We start from the raw sequence: 27,706 nt of genomic DNA, 5'->3' as shown, positions 1-27,706 counted from the left end.
CGTCATAAAAAAAACACCTCATTTACTCTCAGCATGAATAATGAACTCTATACAGCTAGGCTTCTAACTCCTTAAGCACCATTCAAATATATCTTCAATTTGTAACTTGGTAAAAAAAAATATAGTGTGACCGTATAGAATGTCTTATTTTTATAGGTCATTTCCAAGATAAACTTGTGTTTGAAATATCATAATGGATTTCTTTCTATTTGAAAACAACAGTAAGAAATAACTGAAGCCTTAAAAAATAATTAGTTGTGCATTTACTCCCACAGAGAGCAACTTATAGATGCTCGAGATTGGCCTGACATGCACCAAGTATGTATGTACACAGGCAGGGAAACACAAGCTAACCTCTTAGCTGCTTAACTGTGGATCTTTAACTCACCTATGACACTTCTGAGATGCTTGAGTCTCGTCAACACGTCCTTCTTCGGGTCCAACACTTTCTGTGTTGATTTTTTAACGTCTCCATGAGGCTTTTTGGAAAACATTCCCGAGGCAGGAGATACAACAACAACAAAAAAAACCGCGACGGTGAGGAGCAGAAGCTGAGAGGGGCTAGCTGAGCCGCAGAGTCAGACTCAGACGTTAATCTTTAACCGTCACAAGAACCTCGTCGCTCCCGGTTCACTAACACCAGTCCTCCGCTACAGAGCTGAAAATATCCATCAGCAAAATTGCCCCCATTCTGGTCAAATTAAAGGCGAATGTGTAAGACATAGCGGGGCGACGCATCCATCTCTAAACCGCACCTCCCTTCTTCCACTCTGGTCAGGGGCGGCTCGTACGACGGTGGCTGTCATGGCGGAAACAAAGTGAGTGATATTAGAAACAAAAATCACAATAAATACAAGTAAGCGGTTTTCAAACTTTTGTTAAAGTGATTGTAATATATGCTGCGCACATTTTTATGTATTTTAAAAACTAAGAAGTCACCAACAAATAAAGTTTTTAACGCCTTTTTAAATATTGTAAAGGAATTCTCCGCCTTAGAGTGACTTCTGGGTAATGCAGTTCAAAGCCCATTTTGTAGGCCCTTCGTTAGTTAGTCTTACCATCAAACTAAACTACAGTTCCCATAAGAACGCACTGCTGAGATTTGTTTTTAGCATGACAGGAACACAAGTTGTGCGCAAAGAAAAACTATTTTAACATTTTTATAGTTTTTTTTAATAATTTGAAAGGGTTCTCGTAATTATCGCCTTTCTCAAAAACTATGTAAGTTGCGATTCAAACATATTTACTTATTTTGCGAATTTGTGATGTTATCATGTTTGTTATCTAACTGGTTTGCTAACATGCTAACGAAGTGCTAACATTATTTGTTTGTAAAGTTAAATTATTAATAAAATACAAAAGTTTATCGAGCTACGTTTGCTTGCATTTTAACTAGTAAGTACATCAATTGGATGTAATTACTGATTATTTACCCCCCTCAGATACACATGTGGTGTAAACAGGATGTAAGAAGAATTTGGGAAAATAATAAATAGTAAATGTTTCTATTTAATCATATTCTTTAATGTACAAGCGTGTTAATTGAAGGTTTTCTATTGTCTTACATAAATGTGAAAATACAATTATGTTTAAAAACGCAAAATATAAATATATATATATATATATATATATATATATATATATGTATATATATATATATATATATATATATATATGTGTGTGTTGTTGTTTTTTTCAATTAATCGCTTAATCGCATCTCTGTTTAGAGTCTAAATTGGAGTTGTTGGTGCGATGCCGGTGCACCGCGACCGAGAGAAGAGGGAGAGTGTAGCAGAGGAGATGGAGGTAGAAGAACAGGAGCATGAAGCTTCCAGCTCAGACGAGGAGGAATCTGACACTTCTTCTGTCTCTGAGGATGGAGACACTTCTGGTGAGGAAACTCAGAAGTTGGTTACTGTTGTTTTTATGACGTGCATAATCCGTAAAGTAGACTTGTAAAAAAACAAAAACAAATCATACCTCTTAAACTTTCTCACATTTTGAAATTGCATGTAACCCTGTTCTCCCTCCAATCTGAATGAAATTGAGAAAGTCTGGAAACAAGAAATGACAAAACCTGCAACCGTCTCTATAGGGAAGCTGGTACATTCATACTGGTTAACAGTTGCAACTGTAATTACATGAAGTAGAGGTTCCATAAATCAACAGAAGTGACTAAAAATGCATTCCATACATTTTATATTTTATTCATCTTTTTTTTTTTTAAACCTTGTATCTTTTTCCTTTCACTTTACAATTATTTACTAGTTTGGGCTGGGTGTATCAGAGCGAATCTCAGTAATAAAACCATAAACTAGAGTTTATGGTTTTAATGTCAAAATGTTCAAAAGGTATGAGAACTTCTTCACGTCACACAAGAGGAATGTTTGGTCCTTTTTGAATTTCCCAGAAATGGATGAGGAAGATTGTGAACGGAGGAGAACGGAGTGCCTGGATGAAATGTCCAACCTGGAGAAACACTTCAACAATCTGAAGCACCAGTAAGATGCTCATCGATTTTTGGTGTACTCAGTGTCATAACAGCGAGTTACATCCATTCTTCCTCGTGGCATGGTGTGCAGGTTGTATCGAGAGCGACTCAGCCAGGTGAACTGCAAGCTGGCGGAGGTCGAGGTCGGACGGGCAGCAGAATACCTCGATCCTCTGGCGGTACTGCTGGAGAACATGCAGGTCCGCACTAAAGTGGCAGGTAACTTCAGTTCGTCTACAAATCCTTTTACTCCTCTCACGGTGTTCAGTCTCACAGCCTGTATTTTTTCTCTGTCAGGTATTTACCGAGAGCTGTGTCTGGATTCTGTGAGGAACAAGTACGACTGTGAAATCCAGGCTGCGTGCCAACACTGGGAGGTTAGAAACACCGGTTATCCACTAAGGTTCTCCTGGACAGCTGAACTTTGTTTTAATTCATAACTTGTTATGAATTGTGTGTGAGCAGAGTGAGAAACTGCTGCTGTTTGATACAGTGCAGAGCGAGCTGGAGGAGAAAATCAGGAGACTGGAGGAGGACAGACACAGCATCGACATCACATCAGGTAGCTCGGTGACTGCAGTGTGTTTGGCGCCGCAAAGCCTTCGGAGCTTCTCGCAATGCCTCTGAGTCATCTTGTCTTTGTTCAGAGCTGTGGAATGATGAGCTGTCTGGGAGGAAGAAAAGGCAAGATGCTTTAAGTCCAGATAAGAAGAGGAGGCGACCTTCTGTGGTTTCTGATATCCTTTGTGTCGCAACATCTAGGAATTATACATTTCCTTAAAATTTTAGCAATTGAATGTGTCCTTAACCCTGTACACGTCCATATATTGTCTATATGCTGCCAGATTTGGACATCCTAGAGGACTGGACAGCTATCAGAAAGGTGCACATTCAAGATTGTCTGTCCATTTCTTCATTACCAAGTGTTTTATGCATTTTTCAACACCGTTTTCATTTGTGTTGCAGTCTGTTGCTACGTTGGGCCCTCACAGGGTGAAGGTTGACACGGACAGCTGCTTGCTCCCCTTCCGATCTGACAAAAATAGGCCGATTCTCAACTGCTGAGGAGCCCATACGCATGTTTAAAAGCACATAAGGACTTCAGCGTACAAGCAGAGGTACGAGGGACACTAATCTGAACGTTTCTACTCCCCAAAATCTGGTGGCAATTAAAGCTTCATATTTTAAGCTGCCAGTAATGCAGGTTTTTCTGCGCAATAAAAAAAACCCAACATTAATGATCCTTTCAGACAGATGTGGCTGCTTTGGTTTAGACTCAGGCTTTTACAGATGTAAACGGCATCTTCATTTGTCTGATTTTGTAAAAAAAAAAACAACATGAAACTCAAAGCAATCACTAAGCAGGTCGTAGAGTTGGTTTAAACTTCTTCACAGCAGTACAAACGGTTCTCCCACTCAAGCTACTTGGCTTGAGTCAATTATTTTCTAAGAAACTGTCCTTCAAAAGAGGAATAATAATGAGTGAATAGTTACAGTGTTTATGTCTTGAATGTGCATCCAGTTGGATTTTAAACACCCTCAAATTGCAGTACTTAATTTTCTAGAAAACTAATTTTAGATGAGGATGCCATTGTCTTTTTACATATTAAGTGAAGAGTAAAAAAAAATATTTTTGGTCTATCAATTGGAGAATTATTAATGTTCTCTGGCTTAGCTTGGAAGCTTTTCTGTGTCATTATTTCTGATGTTCTTAATCATATGACCCATGATTACATGTATGATGTTTTAGTTTATCTTCAAAAAGCTTTTAGTTTACCAGGGAATAACAGTTATAATTAAAACATCTGGGCTTTTTTCCAGTGCTTCAGAGCATATTGCAGTGCACAATGTTGCCTCCTACCTCTTTTTGTTTTTACCAATATTTTCATATGATTAGAAATGTTGGGCTCCTTTTTTTTGACATCCTTCAAGTTTCCATTTGATCAGCAATAAGAACAGTATTTTGTGTTTTTTTGGCAGATCGGTTCATGTCAGGTGCAGTTGTGTCTTTCCTGTTAATCCTGTTCATGGGTTTTACAAATAAAGGTTTTTATACGTTTATTCCGTGTCTCTGTGAAAACTAAGGATTGAAGGAAAAAAACAACACATAGACGGACCAGCTCAGTCCTACCACACCAAGAGTGCCAAGCCCTGGATTTTCATAGGTCATTACATCACCCATATGAATTAAATATTAACGGTTTCCACATTAGAGCTTCCAATGTGCTCACAGACTATTAAAGAGGAGGCAGGAATTGCTGAGAGAAAGCTTTAAATCACACTGTACTCTAAACTGCTTTTAACCTGTCGTTAGTTGACACCTGCAGAACTCAGACAGGCTGAAATATTTCAAACATTTGAATCCGATATGATGCAGGCCATCAGCCTTTGAGTATTGGTTTGGCATGATTTTTCCATAATACTGACAGCCTTACTTTAAAAGGTAATTGTCTTAAACATTTTCCCCCAAAAATCAGGTGTTTCCAACCAATTAGAATATCAAGTACATTTTTCTCATTAATGCACTTTGAGGAAGGTGCATGGTTTATGACTATTATGTTTATACTTAAAAATTTCCTTTCGTTATCTCTTCTGGATGTGTGTTATGTTTTCCTTCCACTCAACTTTCCATTCTTAAGTTTCGATGCAGCTTAAGAATGGACCCTATTGACTTTCTGTGTTTTATCTTTTTTTTGGAGGTTCAGGCAGTTTTCACCTTGATTAAATAAGCTAGACTGCAGCTGTATTAACATGCTTATTTTAAAATTAATATAAGAAACAGAGTTTGGGTTTTTCTTAGCTATAAGCAATAATAGACATTAACTGAAAAAATTCTGGAAATAAAGTACTTTGCTTAATGAATAGGTTTCACCTTTAGAAGAGAAATACTAAAACGAATTAACTTTTGAATTATATTCTAATTTATTGTAACGTTCCCATATGGTCCTGGAATCGAGTTTCAAATGCGCACAAATTTTGTGAAGACACCTGACATATCTGTTCTACTTTCATTGAAATATTTATTATGTCTATTCATTTACAGCATACAAACCTTTCCGAAACTGGGTTTGAATTATGCAAAGGCTTTTAAAAGACAATCAAATATATGAACATATTTAAAAGGCCTGAATGTTAACAATAAATGAAGATTTTTAAATATTAAAAACATTTCATGTACACAAAATTTGAAAAGAATTACATTGAAATGTTCTGCAGATGAGCACAAAAATGTACATAATTACATAAGTGACATATAGAGAAAGTTTTAAAAGTCTTTATTCATCTATCAAATAATCACTTTTTACAAAATTCACAAAGCTGACATCTGGGAGCCTCTCTTCCAGTCAGTCCATTTGACTTGATTGGAGTCACAGTTTTCATTTGTAAGTCACTGTAACGGCGTCAGAAGCACCGCTAGACACCTGCTCTCCCGGTTTGAAACTAAGACAGAAGATGAATGGAAAGTCTATTGAATTTCAAAGGGAACTCAGAATTTTTAGTGAATTTTAAGAAAACATACTTGTTTGACCTCTAAGGAAGAAGATCAAGTACGTTGACCTGGCTGTTTTAAAGAAAATTATATTAACGGTAATAAAAATGCTTAAAAAAAAAACCCAACACATTTTAAGAACTCTAGTGTGGGGGAAAAGTAACCATGTCAGGCATAAAAAGTGTGTTTCTGTCAAAATAAGTTGTGTTCATTTATTTTTATTTCTCTGTCGTTGACCTGAATTGCAGACAAATGTCAAACAGTCTATGTGCATTTTCAACATAAGATCCAGATAACAATGTGTCTTGCCAATATGACAGCTTTAACCCACAAAGGTAGAAAGAAGTAAAGCATCAACTAAGGTGTTGATTTTAAAATCAAGAAGTGGTTGGATGACCTCTGACGGGATGGACAAGAAAAGGTTTTACATGTAGGAGAAACAGAACTGAGGCTCTTGCAGCAACAAATCAGCATGATGGAGATTGATGTTTCTGTTCTACAAACACTGTTCAGTAAATATCCCTCCTGGCCAATAAATAGCTGGGGCAGAATGAAGGGAACTCCACCTTTCTTCCATCTGCTACTGAGCTGAAATGGATCCTCATGGAAACCGTCAGGGTTAGATGGCATCTTCAGGTGAAGGTCTGTTCTCTGGTGACTGGCTTTGAGGTGGCGAAGGCAGGGACCGCTGATGAGGAAGAGGAGGGCCATCAGATGGAGGTAGCGCCATGGGGGGGCCGTAGGGGGCGTTGGAATTAGGAGCGGGACGAAGAGGTCCACCAGGTGAGAAACGAGGAGGAAGCATCATTCCTTGAGGATGGGGAGGCCACACTGGTAGAAATACAAAGCAGTTTCAGATTAAATCCTTAGATTAAATCATCTAAGTTCTAAACATGACAACGATTTCTTACTGGGCCTCATGGGAGGACCCCCTGGTATCCTGGGATGGTAGAAATCAGGAGGGGGAGGGGGTCCATACGGGGCTCTACGGGGAAAGGGGCCATCTATAGGAATCCCTGGGGGTCCAGGTGGAGGAGGGCCACCCATCCTCAGATCCAGTTCAGGAGGAGTCCTCTGACCACCAGGACCAGACTAATGACACACATCAAATCCTTTAGTACCAATAAAGACCAAACATATAGTATCTCACACTGCTGCTCACCTCTCTGTGGTCCTGTTCACCGGGTCCAAGACGGTTTTCTCTGAACGAGCCGTCTGCATCGACAAACATTTAGTTTATGAGAGAAAAGTATGTATAGAGTGTTCTATGCAACATACAGAATCACTCGCCGCATCAAACTTTTCACGCTTAAGTAGCTGCATACAAAAGTAATCATTAACAGCTCACCTGCCATGTCTAGAGGGTGAGGTGGTCCCATGGGGAGACCTCTAGGTGGCATAGGGCCAGGTGGGAGGGTCCCAGGAGGAGGCAAAGGTCCCAAAGCCCCTGGAGGAGGAGGTCTCCTGAACATGGGACCTCCTGGTTCAGGAAACATGTAGCCTGAGAAAGTAAAAAATAAAAAAATGAAATAAGTGCAAAGAAATCCAACAAAACTCAGTTTCAGGTGATGATATTATTTCTGAAGTTCTTACTTCTAAGAAACATTTTATATCTCTAAGCTTTGTATATTTTGTTGCATTATATCCAGAAATGTTTTACAGGTATCTTACTTTATACGTCAGCAGAAAATGAAGTTATGAAATTATGAAGTGCTAGAAAATGATACATAGTTTAATATTCTTTCCAAATAAGAAATTTAAAGGCATCTCATCCATTTAAGTTTAGCCACCTTAACTCTGATGCCCCTAAATAAGATCCAAATTGCCTTCAAAATTTGGAGTGCTTAAAAATGTTTTTGGATCGCTTAAAAAAAACAAAAAAAAAAACAACCTGTTTTTTTTTCATTGAACAAGTAGCATCATGAAGACCAGGGAAAAGACCAGATATGTGTGGAATAAAATTAGGGAGAAGTTTAAGGAATAGTTAGGATATAAAACAATATTTCACACTTTGAACATCTCATGGGGTATTTTGTAGTCAAGCATCAAAAACGGAAAGAACACGGCGCAACAACAGACCTCACAAGACTTGGTCATCCACCTTACATAACTTTACTAATACAACAGCTAGCATGCTTTTTACAGGATTTTTTTCACGATTGCTAGTCTGATTTGATGAGATGGAAGATGAAAAGAAACGCATGAGGATGCATAAATGTGTTTATTTATTAAATATAAAAGGTATAATATCAAAAGGTTTAACAGAGATTTTGTTGATATTTATCTCTCAAAGATGGCGTCATAATTCTCTTTAGAAACTCACTTAAAGAGCAAATCAGACCTCTCTAAATTGGGTGCAGCTGAATCAAGTTGAAATTATTCTAAGAACATGTAAAATTTTATACTAGTTGGTAGAATGAATTTATGATTTTATATGTTGCCTCTGCAAGCCAATGTTTTTGTTGTTTTTTTTCAAATCAGTCTTCCCTCTTGCAAACGCTGTTACATACAGACCTAAATCACTTAAAGTTAATGAATAAGAAAAACCTCAAGTACCAGCTTGCATCAGGCTGAAATGGAAAAACTGAATAGAAATTAAATGTCTTCGTGCTAGCAACAGGAAACATTTTTATATTTTAAACTGCGTTATTTATGACATGTTGTCTCAGCCTGCATTTCTTTCATCAGCATGCACAATGCAGACCAGGCGTAAAAACAGACTGGCCAGGGCAGAATTAAGCCTCTTAGAATCCTGCATTGTATCCCGTCTCGGCGCTGTGGTGAGAGATGAAAACAATTAGCAGCTAGCTAATGTGACTGTTTAACTTGCTGAGACAAGGTTACACAATCATTAACATGTTGCTCTGTTATTGCGAGCTATGACAAGCAATGCGCTACAACCGCATGAAGACCATGCGTCATGGAGACGGGGATATTAGTTACTGCTTTATGTCAACATCTCTATGAAAGAGGAACCCACACAGACAATGACTGCTGTTAACATAATCAAGGTGCACATGCACAACGAACACCGTCGTGTGATGGGGATGTGGCAGAAATACAGCTGGTAAATGAAGACATGTTATTCCTCTGACTGATTAAAAAGGCTCCTGCAAACTGCTTTTGATCACAGTTGAAAGCTGTTTCTTCAGTTTGGTAAGAATCACCACAAGGAAGGCAAATATTTGCACTTCTTTCCGAGGCAGTCCCAGTTTTTAGCACAATGCTAACTTTTTGAACTCTGATTAGTTTAGTTTAACTTTTTGAACTCTGATTAGCCGATCGGCTTCCTTTCGCTGGCAGCTGAAATTGTACATTAAAAAGAATAACAAAAGCAAAAAATACACAACGAGCTGCCTTGAAATAACCTGTTTTGTTTGTGATTAAATGACAAAACAACAATTTCTCTTTGAAAAAAATGCCCTTTGATCAAAGCAAATGTGCTTTCAGAAATTTTTTTTTCCACACACCTGGGTGTACCAGAGGCCCAGGAGGTCCTGGTGGGGGACCCCTGCGATCTCTCTCCCATGTGGGAGAGTTTGAACCGCTGTCTGAACGAGGACCTCCACTGCGCTCCATCTCTGCTTGGCCACTTGGGGGCTCCCCTGGACCACGAGATACTATGCAGGAAAGCAGTAAGGAGGAAAGAAGGGGCAAAGCAAATAAGATGATGAAGGGATTGATGTGAAAGAAAAAAGATGGAAAGGAGGGAAAAAACAACCCATGTGGGTCAGACAGAGTGTGTTGGGGGGAAGATAAAGGCAAGAGCACTTTAAGTCAGTCAGAGAAACACAAGGCTTGCAGGCGTATTGTCATGTTAAACTTTTCATGGTTGCCGATTGGTGGATTGCAGACAGCATGCAAAACATGGCTTGTCACAGTATGTACAGAACTGTTCAAAAGGTTTCACAGACATTTAACTTTTACAACTTGTCACAATGCAACCGCCATACTGCATTTTATTTGGATTTTATGCCACAGGCTAATACAAAGTAGAGCATGATTATTAGTCGGAAGGAAAATGTTTTTGGTTTTTAAGAAATTAAAAATGTGTAGCGCCACCTTTCACTGTAAGATGCATATCTACCAGCTTTGCAAATAAAATTCTCACACAAAAGCTTAGATGGGATGAAAAGCATCTGTGAACAACAAAACTAAGTTACTCTGACAGACATGCTTTAATCTAAACCACTCTATTGAAGCTATGAGTTAATAAGGTTACTTTTTAAGACAATTTGTTGCATGGTGGATTTTACTTAGGAATATTTATATAAATTCATTCCACCCTTTTTATATTTCATTTCCACCTCACATTTATGCACTACTTTGTGGTTCTAAAACACAAAATCCCAATAAAACACATTACAATTTCTGATTGTGACACGAAAAAAAGCGGAGTTTAACGGGTTTTATTCCCCTTTAAACTCCACATTTTTTACATCATTTACTTTTAAAAGGTTCTGTATCATGTAAATTTAATCATGCAATAGTCACCTAGCTGACACCAACATGCAAACCTCATTGGGCAACATGGTTGAATGAGAACTTGCAACATGCAAGTAAATTGACAGTTTACCTCTGGGAGACAGCCTACCAGGCAGCCCATCCATCAATGTTGGAGGAGACAGGAAAGGTCTCGTTTCAGACGAGGGTCGGCCCAGAGGAGAAGGACCATAAGGTGACCTCTCAGCTGCAATGGAGGAGATTTAACATTTAAATATAACATTTCAATTTGAATGGTACCATTTACATCAGATTCCTCATGAAGTTTACTCAAATTAAGACATATTCATTAAGACATATGGGTTTACCTCGGAAAGGCAGCGGTCTGGCCAGGTTGTTCAAGGCGTACGGGTCTTTATCGAGGGAATCCAGTTTAAACTGAGTATCTGTGAGTCTGAACACACATCATCAGTAAAAACATGGAAAACTTTAATAGCCTTAAATAAGTAAAGTGTTAAAAATATGAATGGTTTCTGTGCATTTTTCATGTCAACTTTCCCAAACCTTTTGGGTGAGTGTAAACAGAAAATGTGATCCATTTTCTGCTTTCAAAAATACTTTATTCATCCCAAATTGAAAATAAATGTTATTGCAACTCATTAATTAAAATTCTTCAAAGCGTTATTGTAGATAGCAATGGCTGTTGACAGGACAGCTCACTTGTAGCGCTCTGAGATCAGTTATTTCATTTATTCACTTCTTAATCCAGCAATATAGTGCACCTAAAATAATCACATTTATTTGTCTTTGTTAACACAGCTGACCATATTCAGCAAGACCAGGTGTGCTGCTTTGCTTACTTTTGTCTGAGGAGGGCGTTCTCTCTTCGGATGTCTCCCAGCTCTCGCTCTGCTGATCGCACTGCCAACTGGAAATATTTACCAGATAAATCACAATGTATAAACACCAAAATGCACTACAGCACAGCAAAACGCTCTTTGAGCTCATCTGTGGCAGAGCTTTACTAACCCAGTTATTATGAGCCTTCTTCTCATGGGCAGAGATTTGAGTGTGATACGACTGTTTTGTTTTCTCCAGCTCTTCTTCCATCTCCTCCGCTCGTTTTCTGAAAACAAAGCACAAGCAAAATTGTGAAGGGAAGACAAATGCTACTTCTGCTTTGCCAGCCCACTGTGGTTTCAGTTTTAAGAAATAAAAGTGTAAAGATGGATATATAGAAGTATTTATGGAATTATTAAAATGACAGATGGATGGACAGATTGATAAAATGTTGACAGATGGATAGATGATCAGAAAACAGGCGGACAGATGGCTGGATAGACCTTTTACAAAAAAGGATGGACGATGACGTTACAGTAAACATATTTACTTTTTAAATTAAACCAATGTAAATCTAATTGCTTTACACAAAAAAAAGTTTGAAACTATTTGTGAAACTAAACTTACTCAACGCATTTTTAGGAATTCAGATATTTAATCACACAGACACTAGCACATGAAATAAAATACAAAAAAACTGAAAACCATTTTTCTTTTCCAAATAGAATTCCATATTTTTGCAGACACAGGTGTTACCTGTAGTTATTCAGTTCTTCCATCGCCATTGCAATGTTTTTATCAGCTTTATTCAACTTCTCCTCCTTCTGGTGACGCTCCTTCTCCTCCACAGTCAGCATTCTACACAAAGGTTCATGATTACAGACTCATCAAACACTTTATTTAACTACTAACTGTAGAGGTATGAACCTGTGCAGCTTGAGCTCGTTCTCCTGGTACATTTCTGTCATGATTTGCAGTTTCTGTTGTATCCGCTCGACCTGCACACATGAACCAGGACTATCAGAACAAATGACTCAACTGTATAATAAACCTCACGGTAACAGTTTGAGGTCACCTACCTGGCCCGTATAATTCTCGGTGTCAGATTGCAGGGACAACTTCTCCTTCTCCATCTCCTCAATGCTCACTTTAAATGGAAAAGAAAAAAGCAGAAAATATGATAAGATTTCCGAGGCTTCTTTTAAGAGTCGATTAGTTAGTTCCTCTTTTTCCACTAACATGTCAGCATCTGACTACAGTTAACCCACATTGCAGGTCTTCTTTTGCTTTGATCTCATCATTCAGCTTCGCAAACACTCTGTCTTTATCTTCATCCACTGATTTGAGATCTGCATTCAGCTGCACGTAGACACAAGTACATTATTTAAAAATGATTGTTCAGTGGGTCATGTTGGCATGTGCTAACTGGAAAAACATTTATATTCTGAAAAATAACACAAATATACTGATTGAAATAATTTTTTTAAAATATGTGCTTGATTTACATTCAAAACTGTAAATTTTTTGGACTTTGGCTTTGTACCTTAGCAGCAAAGATGAGTTTCTGGACTTTCTGCAGGTGCGCGTCGTCGTCTTCTCCCGGCGTCCCATTGGTTGCCTCCTTTTCTCCTCCCTCCTCACCCTCGAGATCTGAATCCCAGCATTTCATTCGGAGCAGCCGATCCGTCAAGGACTGGGAAGAGTTATAAACGATTACACACGTCTAGCAGCAAGCATGTGGCGGTACTTGAACTTTGTTGTTCTCCTGATATGATCGACGTTCATAAGAAGCAACCACACCATTATACGATCATCCTTGATGGCCACATCCTGCGACATTGCACTGTGGGCGACCTCGCACCTCCGCATCTCCTCCTCCAGCTCGCTTACTCTTTCTGCCCATCCCTCCACCTCCTGCTTCAACTGTGATAAAAACACATGGACAGAGATCTAAAATAATGATGCAGAGAATATAAGAAGAATAAGAAAGATACAAATTCATGTATGAAACCCTTTCCTTAGTGTACAGAATCTGACCTGATTGTTGCTCTCCTGCAAAACAGCGTTCTCCTCTTCTGCTGTTTCCAGGTTTCTCTGTAGTCTCTCGCTGTTCATGCTGTAAACCTTCAGAGTTGTTTGTGCCTAAGCAACAAAACAAACAAAAAAAATGCAATCACTCTGAGAAGTGGATAGTATAAAATTCAAGTAAGAGAAGAAGAGGCAGAAGAGCAACTGAAAGATAATAGCTAGAAGGGAATAGAGTCAAGCACCTGTTCCTCTTTTGAATGGAGCTCTTTGGTTTCTTCTTCACATGCTTTCATGCTTTCCTCAAGCAGAGTTATCTGTAATAAAGGCAAAAAGATGATATCACTGTGGATTCTCGGTTGGGATAAACACTATGATTACAGAATATCTTTAAAAGTCTGGGCCTACCCTCCTTTCTTGCTCCTTTCTATGTTCTTGTTGCTGGGACAGCTGCTCCTTCAGATGTCCAACATCTGTCCCCAGCCGCTTTTTACTCTGTTCCAACTGTTCGGCTTGGCCCTACCGTGAACATGAAAACCAACTGTGTTTAGAAAACTTGTAAAAATAAAAAAAAAGATTTAAAAAGGTCAGTCCAGTTTCATTAAGCAAGAAAGAAAAAGAATCAGACAAATTTGGGTCATGCTAATTCAATTTATTTGACTTTTATGGATAACTTGAGGTTAGTTGGATTCAATAATTCGGAGCTGAATCTGAATTTTGCCAGTTTTATCCGATTTCCAGTTTCACCACAAATTTCAAAACCAAGTAATCCAGGACGATGTGGAATGGTTAAATTTGGTAAACTCATCCAGCTTGAATGTTTAAAATTAAAAGTAGCTTTGTGGTGCAACACCAAGATAAAAATACAATACATGTTGACCATTATGTCAGTGCTTTCAATAACAAGAAACCACAGTAATGTTCCACAACATGCAAAGACCTTCTTATCCTCCAAAACAACAAAAACCTGCTTCCAACAAGATAAACATATGCTTTTTTACTGGAAGAATGAATAAAATAGAGTTTAACTTTAAGCTTCACACATATGTTTACACTTCAATTCAAGTCTTTGTTCCCTCTGCTTTACCTCCAAATCTTCGGATTTTTGAGTCTGAGCCAGAACGCCGCTGTCCCCGAGTAAATTCTCCAGGTCATCATACTGAGAATTACAGGTTATAAAGAAGTGACTCAGTCAGTCCACAGATTTGAAAACAACACAGAGAAGGCTCTGGCTCTCAAAACACTCAGTAAGCATGAGTACCAACCTCTTTTTGACACTGACTGAGAGTCTCGAGGACTTTACACTTTTCATCCAGCAGCTGTGCAAGTTGCCCAGCCAGCCTCTCTTCCTTTTCTGAAAAACAAAAGATGTTAAACAAAAAAAAAAAAAAAAAGAATTTCAAACTTGTTTTTGCCATTTTGCCTGTATAATGAAGCAAGATGAGTGTCTTATCATGGTACTTTCGGATTCAGTTTGGCATTTTCAATGTCACAAAGCTGGTTCTGTCACCATGGCAACTTATGTTGGAAACCATAATCTGCTCAACAGACCAGATTATGCTCCAGAGCCTACCGTGAAATGACATCCTCGCACGATTTACTGCAGTAACTTTTTAGACAATTTAATGACAAAGTAGATTAGATAGATACCTTATTAACCTCAAGTTATTTTTCACAGTAGTTTATAACATAAGTAAATCCAGAGCAAATAACATTTACAAAGTTCTAAACAACATGTAAACTATAAAAAAACCCACTTCTGCTTTAATAATTTGGCTACATATTAATTTACAATTAGCCTAGCTTTCTATCCATTTTATTTGACATAATCGTCAGTGACTCTGGGTTGAGAGATGAAGTCAACAACCAGCTTTATAGCACCAGGAGGCAAGGTGTTTAATGCTAGGCTTAGTTAAATTGGATCTTTCAAGGAGAAAGCTTGTCAATTAAATGCCAGCAGAAAACAGCACTGATGGTTTATTTAGAAAGTTGCAAGGTATTTGTGGTGAAAACTTACTTCGGTACAGTCTGCTCTTTATCTGTGTGGAAATAAGAGCAAAAAAAGACGATAAATAACAGAGTGATTTTATGCTGAATTATTCATATATTGTGAACATATTACGAAAAAGTTGTCAATAAAGATGAAAAGATTGTGACCCCATGTTCTGACCACATTTCGAGTTGCGACAAATGTCAAATGCCTGTTTGGTCATTTATTTTCTTTTAGTGGCAATGGAAGCAATAACAAACACTTTGTCAAAGCTAACTAAACACTACAGAGTTGCACCACTCCATCACACATAATTTGTAAGACATAGACGTAGCTATTAATATTACTTTTTGGCTTTGATGCAAAACTTCTGTAGGTCACACTCCAGAAGACAAATATTAGCAGCTACTAATGGTCGACATTTTCCTGTTTGCTGATAGACTGAGGGAGGAATACAACTTTTATGGACCAATAATTATGTGGCTCGCTGGTAAACATTCAAGGCAGTTCACTTACAGATCTATAACATCTACTGGTGAACAACAGGAATGTCACCAGTCCCACCAGGCCAGTGAAGATTACCGGTTCCCATGGTACACCATACAGGTCTGGCCCTGGCCTCATGTCATCAGGCAGTAGTGACACAGCCTAAAAGAAGAGGGAGGAAAAAGAAGGAAAAAAAAAGGGTTAATTTTTGAGTCTGCTTCTTTTCATTTAAATCTTTACACTTTACATCCCAGAGTTATTAACAGCTGATAGCTATGTTGCAATTTCAAGTCTATAGTGCCATTACCCAAAATATTACATTACCAAAAGAGCTTTTGTGCCATGACATAAAAGAAAGGCTTTCACCTAACTCCTCTCTTTAACACTTTTCCATTTAAACGATTATGTACCCAAAATTTAAGGTTAACATTTTTAGGGCTGATCATACGTTTGTTTAGTTTCACACAAATGAATGTAGTTAAAAATATTACTTCAACTTAAATCTGGAAAGTAGAAATATCTCACACAAACTGACAGGCAGGCGGTGGAGGAGTGATACTGAATTTGCACCTACGCATAGTGTAGCTCCGTTACATTCGATCAGTTTTTTTTTTTTTTTGTTTCAGGGATTGCATGTTTGGACAATTATTCGCTCTGGTTTTGGATGGTGCACACCTGCAATAATTTTTGCTTCTACTTTATTACCTTTGGAAAGTTGTTATGATGTCAACTCTGGCCACATGGTATTGTTTTTAACGCTAGGAGCAGCTGATTAGCTTCCCAGAGGCTCACATAAGACCTGAACTGTGATCCCAAATACCAAAGAAGTTGAAAAGGAGGCTAGAAAGATGTAGAGCAAAGAGAGGAGGAGGAAGTTCAGACCTTCTTGTCCACCGATCATAATGGGCAAGGATCATATCTCAGACTCCAACGTCTCTCTCTCTCTCTGCCTAGCTTTCCAACCTTATGCCCAGACAGAGATTTTAAAAAAGTTTAAAAAGGAAAAGCACATCATGTGGATTAGCAGCACTTGCCAAAAAACTGATTTTTTCATCCAGGACATGTTACTATGGAATACCATCTTTACAGCATGCCATAGCAGTCATAAGACAGACATACTGAAACAGTCTTCAGTCAGTCTTCTTCAGATTTGTTGCAAGTCTGACTCCTACTCAAGGTATCACCGACTACAACGATTCTGAAGACATTTGGATGATGAGGTACGAAAAGATTTAATTTTCCCTTGAGATAAATAAAATATTTTAAATTAACTGAATTGAGTTTGAGCCGTCTCAGGAGTACCGGTAAATGTGAGATCATTTATCCTACAGTTAAAGCTTGACCTAATCTAGGTCATCAACAGGAAAATCATCAGCTCAACCACAACACCAAATCTACAACAGAATGGCTAAAAAGAAAATGATTAGTCTAGACCACAATCTGATTTGAAATGCTTTTAAGGGACCCGATGAGAGCTGTGCATTAAGGATTGTCTGCTATCCCTAATGAATGCTGTAAAAAGGAAGGGGGCTAAAATCCCTCTATGGCGGTATAAGACACTAATAAAATCGGAAATAAATTTTATACCGAGTTTTTGTTGAAAAAGGTGGTTCTACAGGCTTTCGATGTGTACTTTATATTTCACACTTAATGTTAAATCTTTGGGTTAATCCTTTCTAGTAAACTTTCAGTGTGAAATCAAATCAATTTAATTACAAATTCACAACCAAAACAATATAACTGCTATTTTAATTACGATTTTAAAAAGAGGAACTCTGGGTTATTGTGACAACTTCACTGGAGTCCTAGGCAGTTGCAGTCTGATTACCAAACAGCTGTTTCTGTGGGATTATTACAGTTCCGTTTGCCATCACAGAAAATGCGCCCAACAGAGAAATATAACATAGCGTTCATCATTTCTCAAAACTTAACACAACCCCCAAGACAATAAAAACTTAACACAAGAGAAATGCTGACTGGATGAACCAGCTAACTATGCTAATGCCTATAAAATGGTTTCAAACTGAAAGATAAACCATGACAGTGCTGGTCAAAAGCAATGTCGGAACACACGCCTGAGAGTAAAGACAGTACTACATGTAATAAACCCTGATCCCAGTCCGTTATATTACTTCGGCTCTGGCGGCTAAATGGGAAATGCTAACCAGAACCTGACACATATTAACGTACATCTTTCAGTTTCTCCACGGCGATGTTGTAGTAGGTTTCTGCTGTCGCCTGAAAGTCGGCCGCTTTGTTGGCCAACTGCTCATTTTCCGGACGTTCCGTCATGTCCAAGTTATTTCATTTGGCTTAATATTTAATAGGAATTTCATTAATACTGATTAGAGAAAGACAGGCTTCCTACAGCCGGGTTAACGGCTATTTCACATCCTATTCACAACGCCGATCCTCCAGAAAGTACCATATTTTTCAGTCGTTATAGACGGAAGCCGGAATGTTAAATCTTCTCCACCAACTAGAAGGAATACCTTGAGACCAAAATTATAAGGAAATATTTATGAAGATGTTTATAGAAGATATATGTAAAAAAAAAAATCACATTTACATTTTTAGGCATGCTATGTTTAAAAAGAGTTTACAAGCCCCCCCTACGTTTGTGAATGGTTCGTTCCAAACGTCACCAATTGTAAGATGCCACACAGGCACATCGGAGCCCTTTCAATGTGACACCGTTGGAGACAGGTGTCATCCATAGATTGTTTATATATCTTTATATTCTATATTTTACAGATACAATTCATTATGTCACCACAAGACAAATGTACTTTTCTGAAAATTAAGTAACAAAGGGGATATATATGTATATCTTAAGAATTATGCAATGTACATAGTGTGGCAAGCTTTGAATGTAAACAACTGGGTAATGACAGCCCTGTCTAAAGTCAGCCTGACGGCTTGAGCTCCAAATGTCATACTCACCGACCTGGCCTCACTCTTATCCATCTGAATATAAAGAATCTCTTGCCCTGTGACACCATGTAGACCTGAAATCCAAGTTGGCCTCTGGTGTGTATCAAATCCAAACGTAAGAAGCTATGTCGGCGTCAAGCCAGTCTGACAACTGAGACGAAAGCAAACTTGAATGCCAAAGGGAGAGTGAGATCAACATGTCACAGGTTCAGTCTTAAAGAACCAGGCGCTGCAAAGTACTCATTGCCTGTAGAAACCAAAAACTGCTCTATGCAGTTATTGGTTCAACATGAACTTTAAGAAGGAAAATGCTTAAAATAATAAAATATTATATTTTCATCTCAAACATTATTTTCACCTTGCATTTATGAATATTTTTAGATTTTTCTGTTTACTCATAAAGATAGTCCTGCCTGTTAAGGTTAGTATTCAAAAAACTACCATATTCTTGCCCTGGTGAAAGAAAAATCTCGGTAGGGGTGGACAATGCAGCACTGCTTACTGTAGGCTATGGGATTATCGAGATAACAGTTTCTCATCTTACAATAATAACAACAGGCTCCAATTTAAGATGTGCTGTGGATCTTTAGAGTTTGGCTGCTTCTGTGAATTATGCTCTCCTGTCAGTTTTTGATGGAAAATCTACAACATAGGTAGGTTTGCAGGTTTTTGTTCTCTTCCCATTTTAGGTCTGTGATTGAACTGTGCAACATTAGATTTTTACAGTTTGTTTCTAACCTAAACTACCTTTAACTTTCTCCACAACTTTATCTACGACTTGTCTGGTGTGCTTCTTGGTCTTCGTTAAGCTATTAGTTTTGCTATGTTCTCTAGCAAACGTCTGACAGAGCAACAGAGCAGCTGCTTTTATGCTTAGATTTTATTATCCAGAGCTGGACCTATCTACAGTACTAATCAAGTGACTTCTGCAGGCAATTGGTTGCACTGTTTTTTATTTAGTGGTGTCATAGTAATTGGGAGCGAAAATAACAGCACATTCTTTTAGGTTTTGATTAGAAAAAAAATACAAAATATACATAGTTTGCATACTTTAGCTACTATTTAGTGTGATCTCACAGAAATATCGATGTAAAACTCATGGAAGTTTATGGCTGTAATATGACAAATGCAAATCTTTACCAAAGTCATAAGTTGTTAAAAAAAACAACAGCACAAATATCTGAAGATCTGCTCACCTTTGTAAAAAGTTGCCTCTAATTAAATAACCAATAACTCTTTAGTATCTTATGCTTTTTTGTTTTAAGGTGGTTTTATACTAAAAACATATTCACTTAAAGAACTATTTCAACATAAATGGCTTATTTTATGTCAAGCAAACAACTCCTACTTTCTTTCTGGGGGCTGCAAATGCAGTCTTGGGTCTTACCTGCACATGAATCCAAACAAGGATTTCCATCACTACTTGAGCACAATTTATGGAGTCCTCAGCTACCCGATGAATGAAATCCAGAGTTTGCGTCATTACCCCTAGAGTCAGAGTCACACTTTTAGTTTTATTGATGTAATTAATGGGCTATTAAAAGAATATCGTACAATAATGTATAATAAAGTCTTAGTCAAACCTGTTTTACATAAATGAGAGGTAGCAGGTCAACCTCACCTTAATGAAATATTTCCTCACATTTACTTCTCCTTCAATATTTCTTCCAGATTTCAGCAGATTTGGTTTTCTCATACCTTTCTGTTTTGATCCTGGCTGAGTGAGATGGAAGGATGCAATATTATCTTTACTTCCTTCAACTCTTTTTTCCTCCTCCTCATAATTCCAATCTTTATGTGTGCCATCATCATCATCATCTTTATGTAAAGAAGCAGATTGGGAATTATCTTCCTTTTCTTGGCTTGAACTGTGCTCAGCTGCATGTGACAAAGGAACACACAAATACACAGCCATGAGGACAGACCTGAACCGACAGGTTAAATTAAATCAAAACATTAACAATATGAGCCATGATAGTTTATGCAAGTTAGACAAAAATACCTTGATGATTACTGACATCTGATATTCCTGTGCTGACAGTCTCCTTCACTGTTTTCAATAACGTTTCCAGCTTCTGCAGTGCAATAATTGCACTGGTCCTTTGTTTGTCCTCCTGCGGTGCATCAGTGATGCTCATGCTGGGAGCCACAAGAGTCTCCATGTTGTGTTGCAGAAGTCTTTCTATATCCAACAGTATTGACTGATCATCCTCTGCAGTCGCGGCCTCCGAACCTTTCAAAATGTAATCTAAAAATTGCAGTTTGTGTCGGCCGAAGAGGTCCTCTAATATAACTACATCGTTCGCGTTCATGTGGTGGAGGAGATTTTTGTAATGTTTGCTGAGGGGTTTTGTTTTGGATGGTTCTTTGGTGACCAAATGAGCGCTGTGGGGGAGGTTTTCAGCAGAAATAATCTGCGATTGCTCTGTGGGAAATGCTGTGTGTGTTACTTCAGCATAAAATGAATCTGTGGGGAACTCTAGTTCTGGAGTAATGGAGGGGTGAGGCTGTGATGGCTCAGCTTCATTTGTGTTGAAATTATGAACAGACTGGGTGGACTCGGGCATCTCAGGGGTGGGTTTTTGGGAGAAAAATCCAAAAGTGTTTTCAATAAGACCAAAACCTCCTCTACTTTCACTGTCTGTTCCCTGAGGATCTGTAGACTCAGTTTGCTCAGATGTCTGAACTTCACTTTCAGCAGAGTCATGTATTTCTTCTCTGTCTTTGTAAAATTCATTTTCTGTTTCTGTAGCATACGTTTTCCTGGTTTCTTCTTCAAAATCATTATCTTGTCTGTCTTTCTTCCAGTCGCCATCATCATTTACCTTCGTTCCAGTCCGTTCTCCATCCTCAAACCCACCTACTTCAACATTATCATCCTCCACTTCCTTCTTTGGGTGCTCGTTTTCTTTCTCAAGCTCTTCTTTGTTCTCTTTCTCTACTTCCTTCTTCTCCTGCTCCTCATCCTTTTGGATTTCAGTCTGTGTGTTCATTTCAGAAACCAAAGAAGCCAAGCTGGAATGATCCAGCATGTCAGTTTGCTTGTGTTCTAACTGTCCCTCCCAAACCTGGTTTTCAACTTCCTTTTTTGCTTGTTTATTTTGCTCCTCAGCTTCCTCTAACCTTTCCAGTGTGCCCTGCTCATCCCCTAGTAACACACCCCCTATTTGCTGGTTTTTTAGCTCCTCTACCTCCTGCTCATCTTTTTTTAACTCCATCTCCACTTCCCCAGAGTCATCTGCTATCTCAATTTCATTTTGCTTCTCCAATTCCTTTAACTCTTCCTCTCTGATCTGATGTCCATGCTCTAGTAACTCCTCTACCTGTTTCTCTTCCTCATTTAGCTTCTTCATCTTCTTCTCCCTTTCTTCTGTTAACTCCATCTCCTCGTGACCTGAGCTCTCCCCAGAAACTTCTGACATCTCTTCCTCCTCCTGCTCTGTTTCATTTGGCTCCACTGATTCATTTAACCTTTCCACCTGGATTTGCTCATGCTCTACTAATACTGTTTTCCATTTCTCTCCCTCCTTTAGCTCCACCATCTCTTTCTGCCTTTCTTCTGCTAACTCCATCCCCTCTTGATTTGAGCTCTCCACAAAAACATCTACCTTCTCCTCTTTTTCATTTTCTTCCTCCAATTCTTTTAACTCTTCCACTCTGATCTGATGTCCATGCTCTGGGAGCTCCTCTACTCTTTTCTCTCCCTCCTCCGTCTCCTCCATTTCATTCTGCCTTTCTTCTGCTAGCTCCGCCCCTTCCTGACTTGAACTTGCCCTGAAAGCACCTGACATATTCTCCTCTTCCTCCTGTCCTATTTCATTTAGCGCTACTGATTCCTTTAACCTTTCCACATTGACCTGCTCATACTCTAGTAATACTGTTTCTAATTTTTCTCCCTCCGCTTCCATCTCTTTCTGCCTTTCTTCTGCTAACTCCATCCCCTCCTGACTTGAGTGCTCCCCAGAAACGTCTACCTTCTCCTCTTTTTCGTTTTGCTCCTCAGACTCCTTTAACTCTTCCTCTCTGATCTGATGTCCGTGCTCTGGTAACTCCTCTACCAGTTTCTCTAGCTCCTCTGTCTCCTCCTGCCTTTCCTCTCTTAACTCCATGTCCTCCTCTGAAATATCTCCCATCTCTTCTTCCTTTTCTGTTTCCTGTTTATTTAAGGCCTCCAATTTCATTTTCTGTTCCTCTTGCTTTACTTCCTCGATCTGTTCTTGTACCTCTACCGCTTCCTGTTTATCAATTTCTACCTTTCCCTCTTCTTTTAACCCCTCTTCAGTTTCTCTTTCAGAAACTATTGTTGATTTCATTTGATTTCCATTGAAAACTTCGTTCTCAGAATCTGATGTCTCTTCCTCAGTTAGTTCATTCTGGTCTTTTACAGTTTCCTTGAATCGGTCAACATCACCGTCTCTTAAAATCTGTGGAGATTCTTTAGTCATGTAAATGTTTGGTTTGGTTTCATTCAAACCCTCCTCTGAGACACTGTCATGCAGACTTTCAGTATTTCCAGAAAGTAACAGTTCATCATCCTTTGAAGTGACTTCCACAGTTTGTGTTTGTGTTTCTTGCTGCAATCCTACCTCTCCCTGATGAGGGGAAGAGCCAAGCTGACTCTGCTCATTGCTTTCCTCCTGATCACCACTGACTTGAGTTTCCTCTGGCAATTCAGACTGAACTCCTAGTATTTCCTGTCGAGATGGATCTGTCACTTTGTTAAAATGCTCTTCTATATGAATATCCCTGTTAACTGGACTGTTTTCTGACATTAGAGTGGATTCTTCAGTTTTATGAACCTGGTTTGTTATTTCAGCACCTTCCTCCTCCAAACTTCCTGGAGCCTTGATTTGAACATCATGATTTTCACTTTCCTCCATGCTACCTTCAAGTTGCTCCATGGAGTTTGAATGTAATTTCTCTAAGCTGTGGTCAGGACCTGAACTGATTTCAGGTTGCTCAATAACCTCATCATTTTGACTGATTTGTTTATCTCTGGTATTATGTTCACCAACATTTTCATCACCTGTTTGGGAGGAGTTATGCATTGAATCATCTTTGTTGAAAATCCCTGCATCAATATCTAAATTATTTACATCCTCTGTGTTTGAATGATCAATATTATTTTCTGCAACATCAATACTTTCAGCACTGACCGGTAGTGTATACGGGACCGTTTCAGCCTTTACTTCTTCTGAAAATGAAGCTTCTGGTTGACTGATATCCAGGCTTTCAAATCCAGATGGTTGTTCTAACATTTGATCCCTTCCTGGCTCCCTAATACTACTTTCTTTACTTCCATCAGCTCCAGTGTTACTACCCCCCAAACCAAAAATTCCCCCAATTCCCGTCTCCATCCAGGAAGTAGATGGCTGCTCTTCCTTCACTTCCACATCTTCTTCTTCTGAATCCTGACCACTTGAGCCAAACCCCAGCCTGCTCGCCAACCCACTGCCCAGCCAACCCATTGTCCCCATGTCTTCCTGCTCCTCTTCCTGTAATTTGCTGCCTTCCAGGTCCAGAGACATCCTCCTACTCCTAAACTTCTCTGTGGGCTCTTTCTCATGACCTGTTTCTTCATTCTCTTCGTTTTCTAAAGCAACAGTTTTCTTCTCCTCACCGAAGCCAAGCCACCCAGTCATCGTTGAGGTAAAGGTATCTTCCCTACCTTTCACACTATCTTCATCATTGTTAGGTTTGTCTTCTCCTCCAATGCCCAGCCAGCCCGTCACAGAAGATGTGAGTGACGCTTCTGATTTAGTCTCCTTCTCATCTTCCCTCACTTCTTGTTCTGAATCCCCTGACTGCTCCTCTTTAGCAAAACCTAACCATCCTGTCATAGACGAACGCAGCCAGGAGGAGGATGGAGACCCACCTTGTTGCTCTGGAATTGCTGAAGTCTTGAGTTCATCTTCGAGAAGTTCAGTTGCATCGACGAAATCTTTGTTTCCACCTTCATCTTCTCTTTCTTTTACCATAGATTCAGTAGACGTCAAAGTACCTTGAGCATTTGTGTCATGAGAGTGTGGGCCGATTTGGCTGGATTCGGGTTCATGGCCTTGAAAGTTAAGATCGTCATCTTCATCAGTGTCCAGATGAGACATGTCAAGAGGATATCCAGACTCATCCATACAGAAGAAATCAGATTCCTGCCAAAAACAAGAATTAAAGTCTCAAAGTGAAGAAAACATTACAGTTTTAGGCCAGCAGCTATATCATAAACCTTCAGAGAGAGTTTTTTTTTTAGTATCCGATCGGTCACTGATGTTACCTGGGTCTCTAGCACTTTCCTCATTGTGGCAAATACTTCCTCCTCTTGTACTGTATCCTTTGGGAAGTAGCCAAATTGTTTGTCAATCTGAAAGAAATATAAAGTTAGTGCAATCATATATTTTAAAAGTCAACAAACACAAACACATAAAAAAATTTCCAAGGTTATTCTCATTTTTATTTAAACTTAAACATCTTGAAGTAACTGTGGTTGAAAAAATTTTAAATATATATTTTGAAAAACATGAGGGCCTAGAGATTTTTCCCCATATTTTTTCACATCACAACCATGAGCTTCTATATACTTTGCTGGGATTGTATGAGATAGATCAAAACAAAGCAGCACATAACTACAAAGTGGGACATTGACACAGGGTTTCCAATTTCTGCAAATAAAAAGTATGGAATGCATATGTGTTCAGGCGCTTTACAGTGATACCCTTAAATAAAATCCAGTGCAACCAAGTTCCTGCAGATATCACCTAAATAATAGCTGGAGTTCATCTGTATGTAAGAAGGCTCATTTTCATTTTAAAACAAATTATATAGTGAATGCAGAAAACATGTAACAGGGGTCTCAAAATCCAACGCACAAGAGCTACTGTCGTGCAATTTTCCAATGCATCCCTGCTCCAACAAACCTGAGTCACATGATGGAATTACATCCTCAGCATGTTATGAAGTTCCCTGGAAATTACCCATTCATTTGATTTAGATGTATTACAGTTGCAGGACAGAAGCACTTGAGGACCCCTAATACAGAAGAAGATTAAATATGGCATAGTCAAAGTCTAGACTACAATTCAATTGGAAATCTGTACCAGTGCTTGGAAATGGTTGCTCATAGATGGTCTCCATCTATAATTATATTTGTACAAATGTTTTGTAAACCATTTGTATCATTTTCTATCAGCTTCACAATTATGCAGTATTTTGTGTCACTCTATCACATTAAATCTCAACAAAATATTTTGAAATGTGTGTTTGTAAGAAACTGTGAAAAACTTTACAGTTTATGTACTTTTGGAAGTCATTGTGACTCTCCACCTATAAATACATACAACTACTTCATAAATGAAACCAAACCGGGAGAAGGGAGACGTCCCACAGATCCCAGCATCACAACTGCTCAGGACTCACAAACAAAGCTGCTCTATATTATAATCAAGACTTATCTCAATAAGCAACAACCTAAGATAAGATGCTGGTTGTATTAGGTAATATCTTTGTTATTTTCACCATTATAACTATATAACTGCTGCTTCAAAACATACACTGCCTGCCCAGAGGTCTTCTCGTTTCCCTGTCAGTTTGTGGTACACAAAAATTGTGTCTCCTCGTCTGAAATTCAGGAATCTGCAATCCTTTCCTTGATGGTTCTTTACAGCTTGAACTCTGCTCATTGGACCTAAAGAAGCAAGCACAAAAGTTAAAGGCGACACATATAATCATAATCACTTTACCGGAAGTTTAGACGTAGAATTAATCCTACAAGTATAGTTTGGCCTAGGACTTGTACCAAATCGTTTGGACTTACTTTCACATTCTGGATCCCCACAGATCTTGTAGTCAGACAACAATCCCATATTAAAGTCTGGAAAAAGCATAAAAAATACAATCCAAAGACAGTTTTCCATAGTTATCAGATTTTAAAAGATTGTATCAAATGAAAATGTCCATTGCAGGGTGGAAATAACTCTCAGTTCAGCTGGCAAGTGGACATTGCCTCTGTGCTGTTGCTGTCACAAAAGCTCAATGGTGAATGAAACAGTTGAGATAAGATATGAGGCCTGCAGAAAGATAATCATTAACAAGGGTTGAGTATTGTGATAGACATTAACTTTTTTTTGGTCAATTTTTTTTTTCTTCAAACTCTAATACAAGACAAAAAAATGTCTGTAAAAAAAGTAATCATTTTTTAGTATGCTAATGTCTGTTTTTATTCTGTGGCCTTTGAACTTTATGAAGCTCATGGCGCATTTAATTGCTCCTCAGAAGTCGGAATGTTTGAATTCCAAGTCACTGAGATTAATGATACAATGAAATGATACAAATTCTGAGAAAAAGTTAGTTTTCATAGAAAAACCAACCTCAAAATTCAATGAAATAACTGACTGTCAAAAAGTCTTTATTAAACGCAGGAAATTTGATATGACTAAAAGATGAAAAAGATAGATTACCTGTGAATAACACAAGTAATAAAAACAGCCTTGGACTATTATGAATTGCTTCAATCAGGCTTGTGCTGTAACTTGAATAAATGTATTTTCTTTCTTCTCTAGTGTAGATGTTCAAAGGTGATGGTTTATAGTTTGAGATATTGCCACTAGCAGTAATTTACATTACTTTCCGAATGTCTCTCTATGTAAAATTCTATTATAATTAAGTTTATATATAGGAATAAAACTTATTATGTTAGATATTAACAACTAGCTGAATAACATTCAAATTCAAAAGTACTTTAACAAGCCCAAAGGGAAATTAAATGTTGAAAAATGTGTGATATAAAAGTAGATCAACTAGGGCATTTAAACTTAAATGGAGAAAATTATTTCTTCCACAATCTTCTTTAAAACAGGAGATTCTTACAAGTTCCATTTAAAATGATCCACATTCTATAATTGTGCTTGTGGAATATTTTAAACTAAGATTTTCCCTACAGTTATTCTGCTATATAAAACAAAACAATTATATTTGTTCTATTATACAGATATAAAAAAAAAAAACTGTATGAAAC

At 38.3% G+C, this 27,706-nt stretch overlaps 3 protein-coding genes across 17 annotated transcripts in view; 1 reads left to right on the top strand and 2 right to left on the bottom strand.

Moving 5' to 3' along the window:
• Nucleotides 1-527, bottom strand: part of ralgapa1 (Ral GTPase activating protein catalytic subunit alpha 1) — a 62,480-nt gene extending 61,953 nt beyond the window's left edge. For all 7 annotated transcript variants that reach the window (XM_027999781.1, XM_027999785.1, XM_027999784.1 and 4 more), the window contains exon 1: nucleotides 389-527. In XM_027999781.1, coding sequence (XP_027855582.1) covers nucleotides 389-494 — 106 coding nt within the window. In that variant the 5' untranslated portion in view covers nucleotides 495-527. The remainder of the gene's footprint in view (nucleotides 1-388) is intronic.
• Nucleotides 528-664: 137 nt separating this feature from the next.
• Nucleotides 665-4,552, top strand: brms1la (BRMS1 like transcriptional repressor a). Of its 3 annotated transcripts, none has more exons than XM_027999791.1 (9): nucleotides 665-818; nucleotides 1,728-1,891; nucleotides 2,411-2,501; nucleotides 2,583-2,710; nucleotides 2,789-2,868; nucleotides 2,957-3,053; nucleotides 3,139-3,228; nucleotides 3,310-3,374; nucleotides 3,458-4,552. In XM_027999791.1, the coding sequence occupies exons 2-9, from the start codon at nucleotides 1,753-1,755 to the stop codon at nucleotides 3,554-3,556; spliced, it is 789 nt and encodes a 262-aa protein (XP_027855592.1). In that variant the 5' UTR covers nucleotides 665-818; nucleotides 1,728-1,752; the 3' UTR covers nucleotides 3,557-4,552. The 3 variants fall into 3 exon arrangements, with proteins under 3 accessions (XP_027855592.1, XP_027855593.1, XP_027855591.1); XM_027999792.1 differs by lacking the exon at nucleotides 665-818 and adding an exon at nucleotides 835-856; XM_027999790.1 differs by lacking the exon at nucleotides 665-818 and adding an exon at nucleotides 1,087-1,221.
• A 1,186-nt stretch (nucleotides 4,553-5,738) lies between these two features.
• Nucleotides 5,739-26,732, bottom strand: mia2 (MIA SH3 domain ER export factor 2). Of its 7 annotated transcripts, none has more exons than XM_028001011.1 (28): nucleotides 26,507-26,730; nucleotides 26,244-26,377; nucleotides 24,971-25,057; nucleotides 20,702-24,848; nucleotides 20,398-20,577; nucleotides 20,087-20,187; nucleotides 15,796-15,927; nucleotides 15,307-15,328; nucleotides 14,555-14,643; nucleotides 14,377-14,448; nucleotides 13,698-13,808; nucleotides 13,535-13,606; nucleotides 13,302-13,406; nucleotides 13,065-13,187; nucleotides 12,808-12,957; nucleotides 12,533-12,623; nucleotides 12,344-12,411; nucleotides 12,192-12,262; nucleotides 12,021-12,122; nucleotides 11,454-11,550; nucleotides 11,285-11,352; nucleotides 10,793-10,878; nucleotides 10,558-10,671; nucleotides 9,452-9,601; nucleotides 7,330-7,482; nucleotides 7,144-7,196; nucleotides 6,893-7,073; nucleotides 5,739-6,812 (listed from the first exon to the last, which is right to left on the bottom strand). In XM_028001011.1, exons 1-28 carry the CDS (start codon nucleotides 26,604-26,606, stop codon nucleotides 6,601-6,603), a joined length of 7,071 nt encoding a protein of 2,356 aa, XP_027856812.1. In that variant the 5' UTR covers nucleotides 26,607-26,730; the 3' UTR covers nucleotides 5,739-6,600. The 7 variants fall into 7 exon arrangements, with proteins under 7 accessions (XP_027856812.1, XP_027856815.1, XP_027856813.1 ...); XM_028001014.1 differs by having other exon boundaries at nucleotides 24,575-24,848; nucleotides 26,507-26,717; XM_028001012.1 differs by lacking the exon at nucleotides 9,452-9,601 and having other exon boundaries at nucleotides 26,507-26,732.
• Between the last annotated feature and the right edge of the window lie 974 nt (nucleotides 26,733-27,706).

The sequence above is a fragment of the Xiphophorus couchianus genome, chromosome 19 (assembly GCF_001444195.1).
Source record: "Xiphophorus couchianus chromosome 19, X_couchianus-1.0, whole genome shotgun sequence".
In the NCBI taxonomy this organism is placed as follows: domain Eukaryota; kingdom Metazoa; phylum Chordata; class Actinopteri; order Cyprinodontiformes; family Poeciliidae; genus Xiphophorus; species Xiphophorus couchianus.
This window is presented reverse-complemented; position numbering and strand designations above follow the sequence as displayed.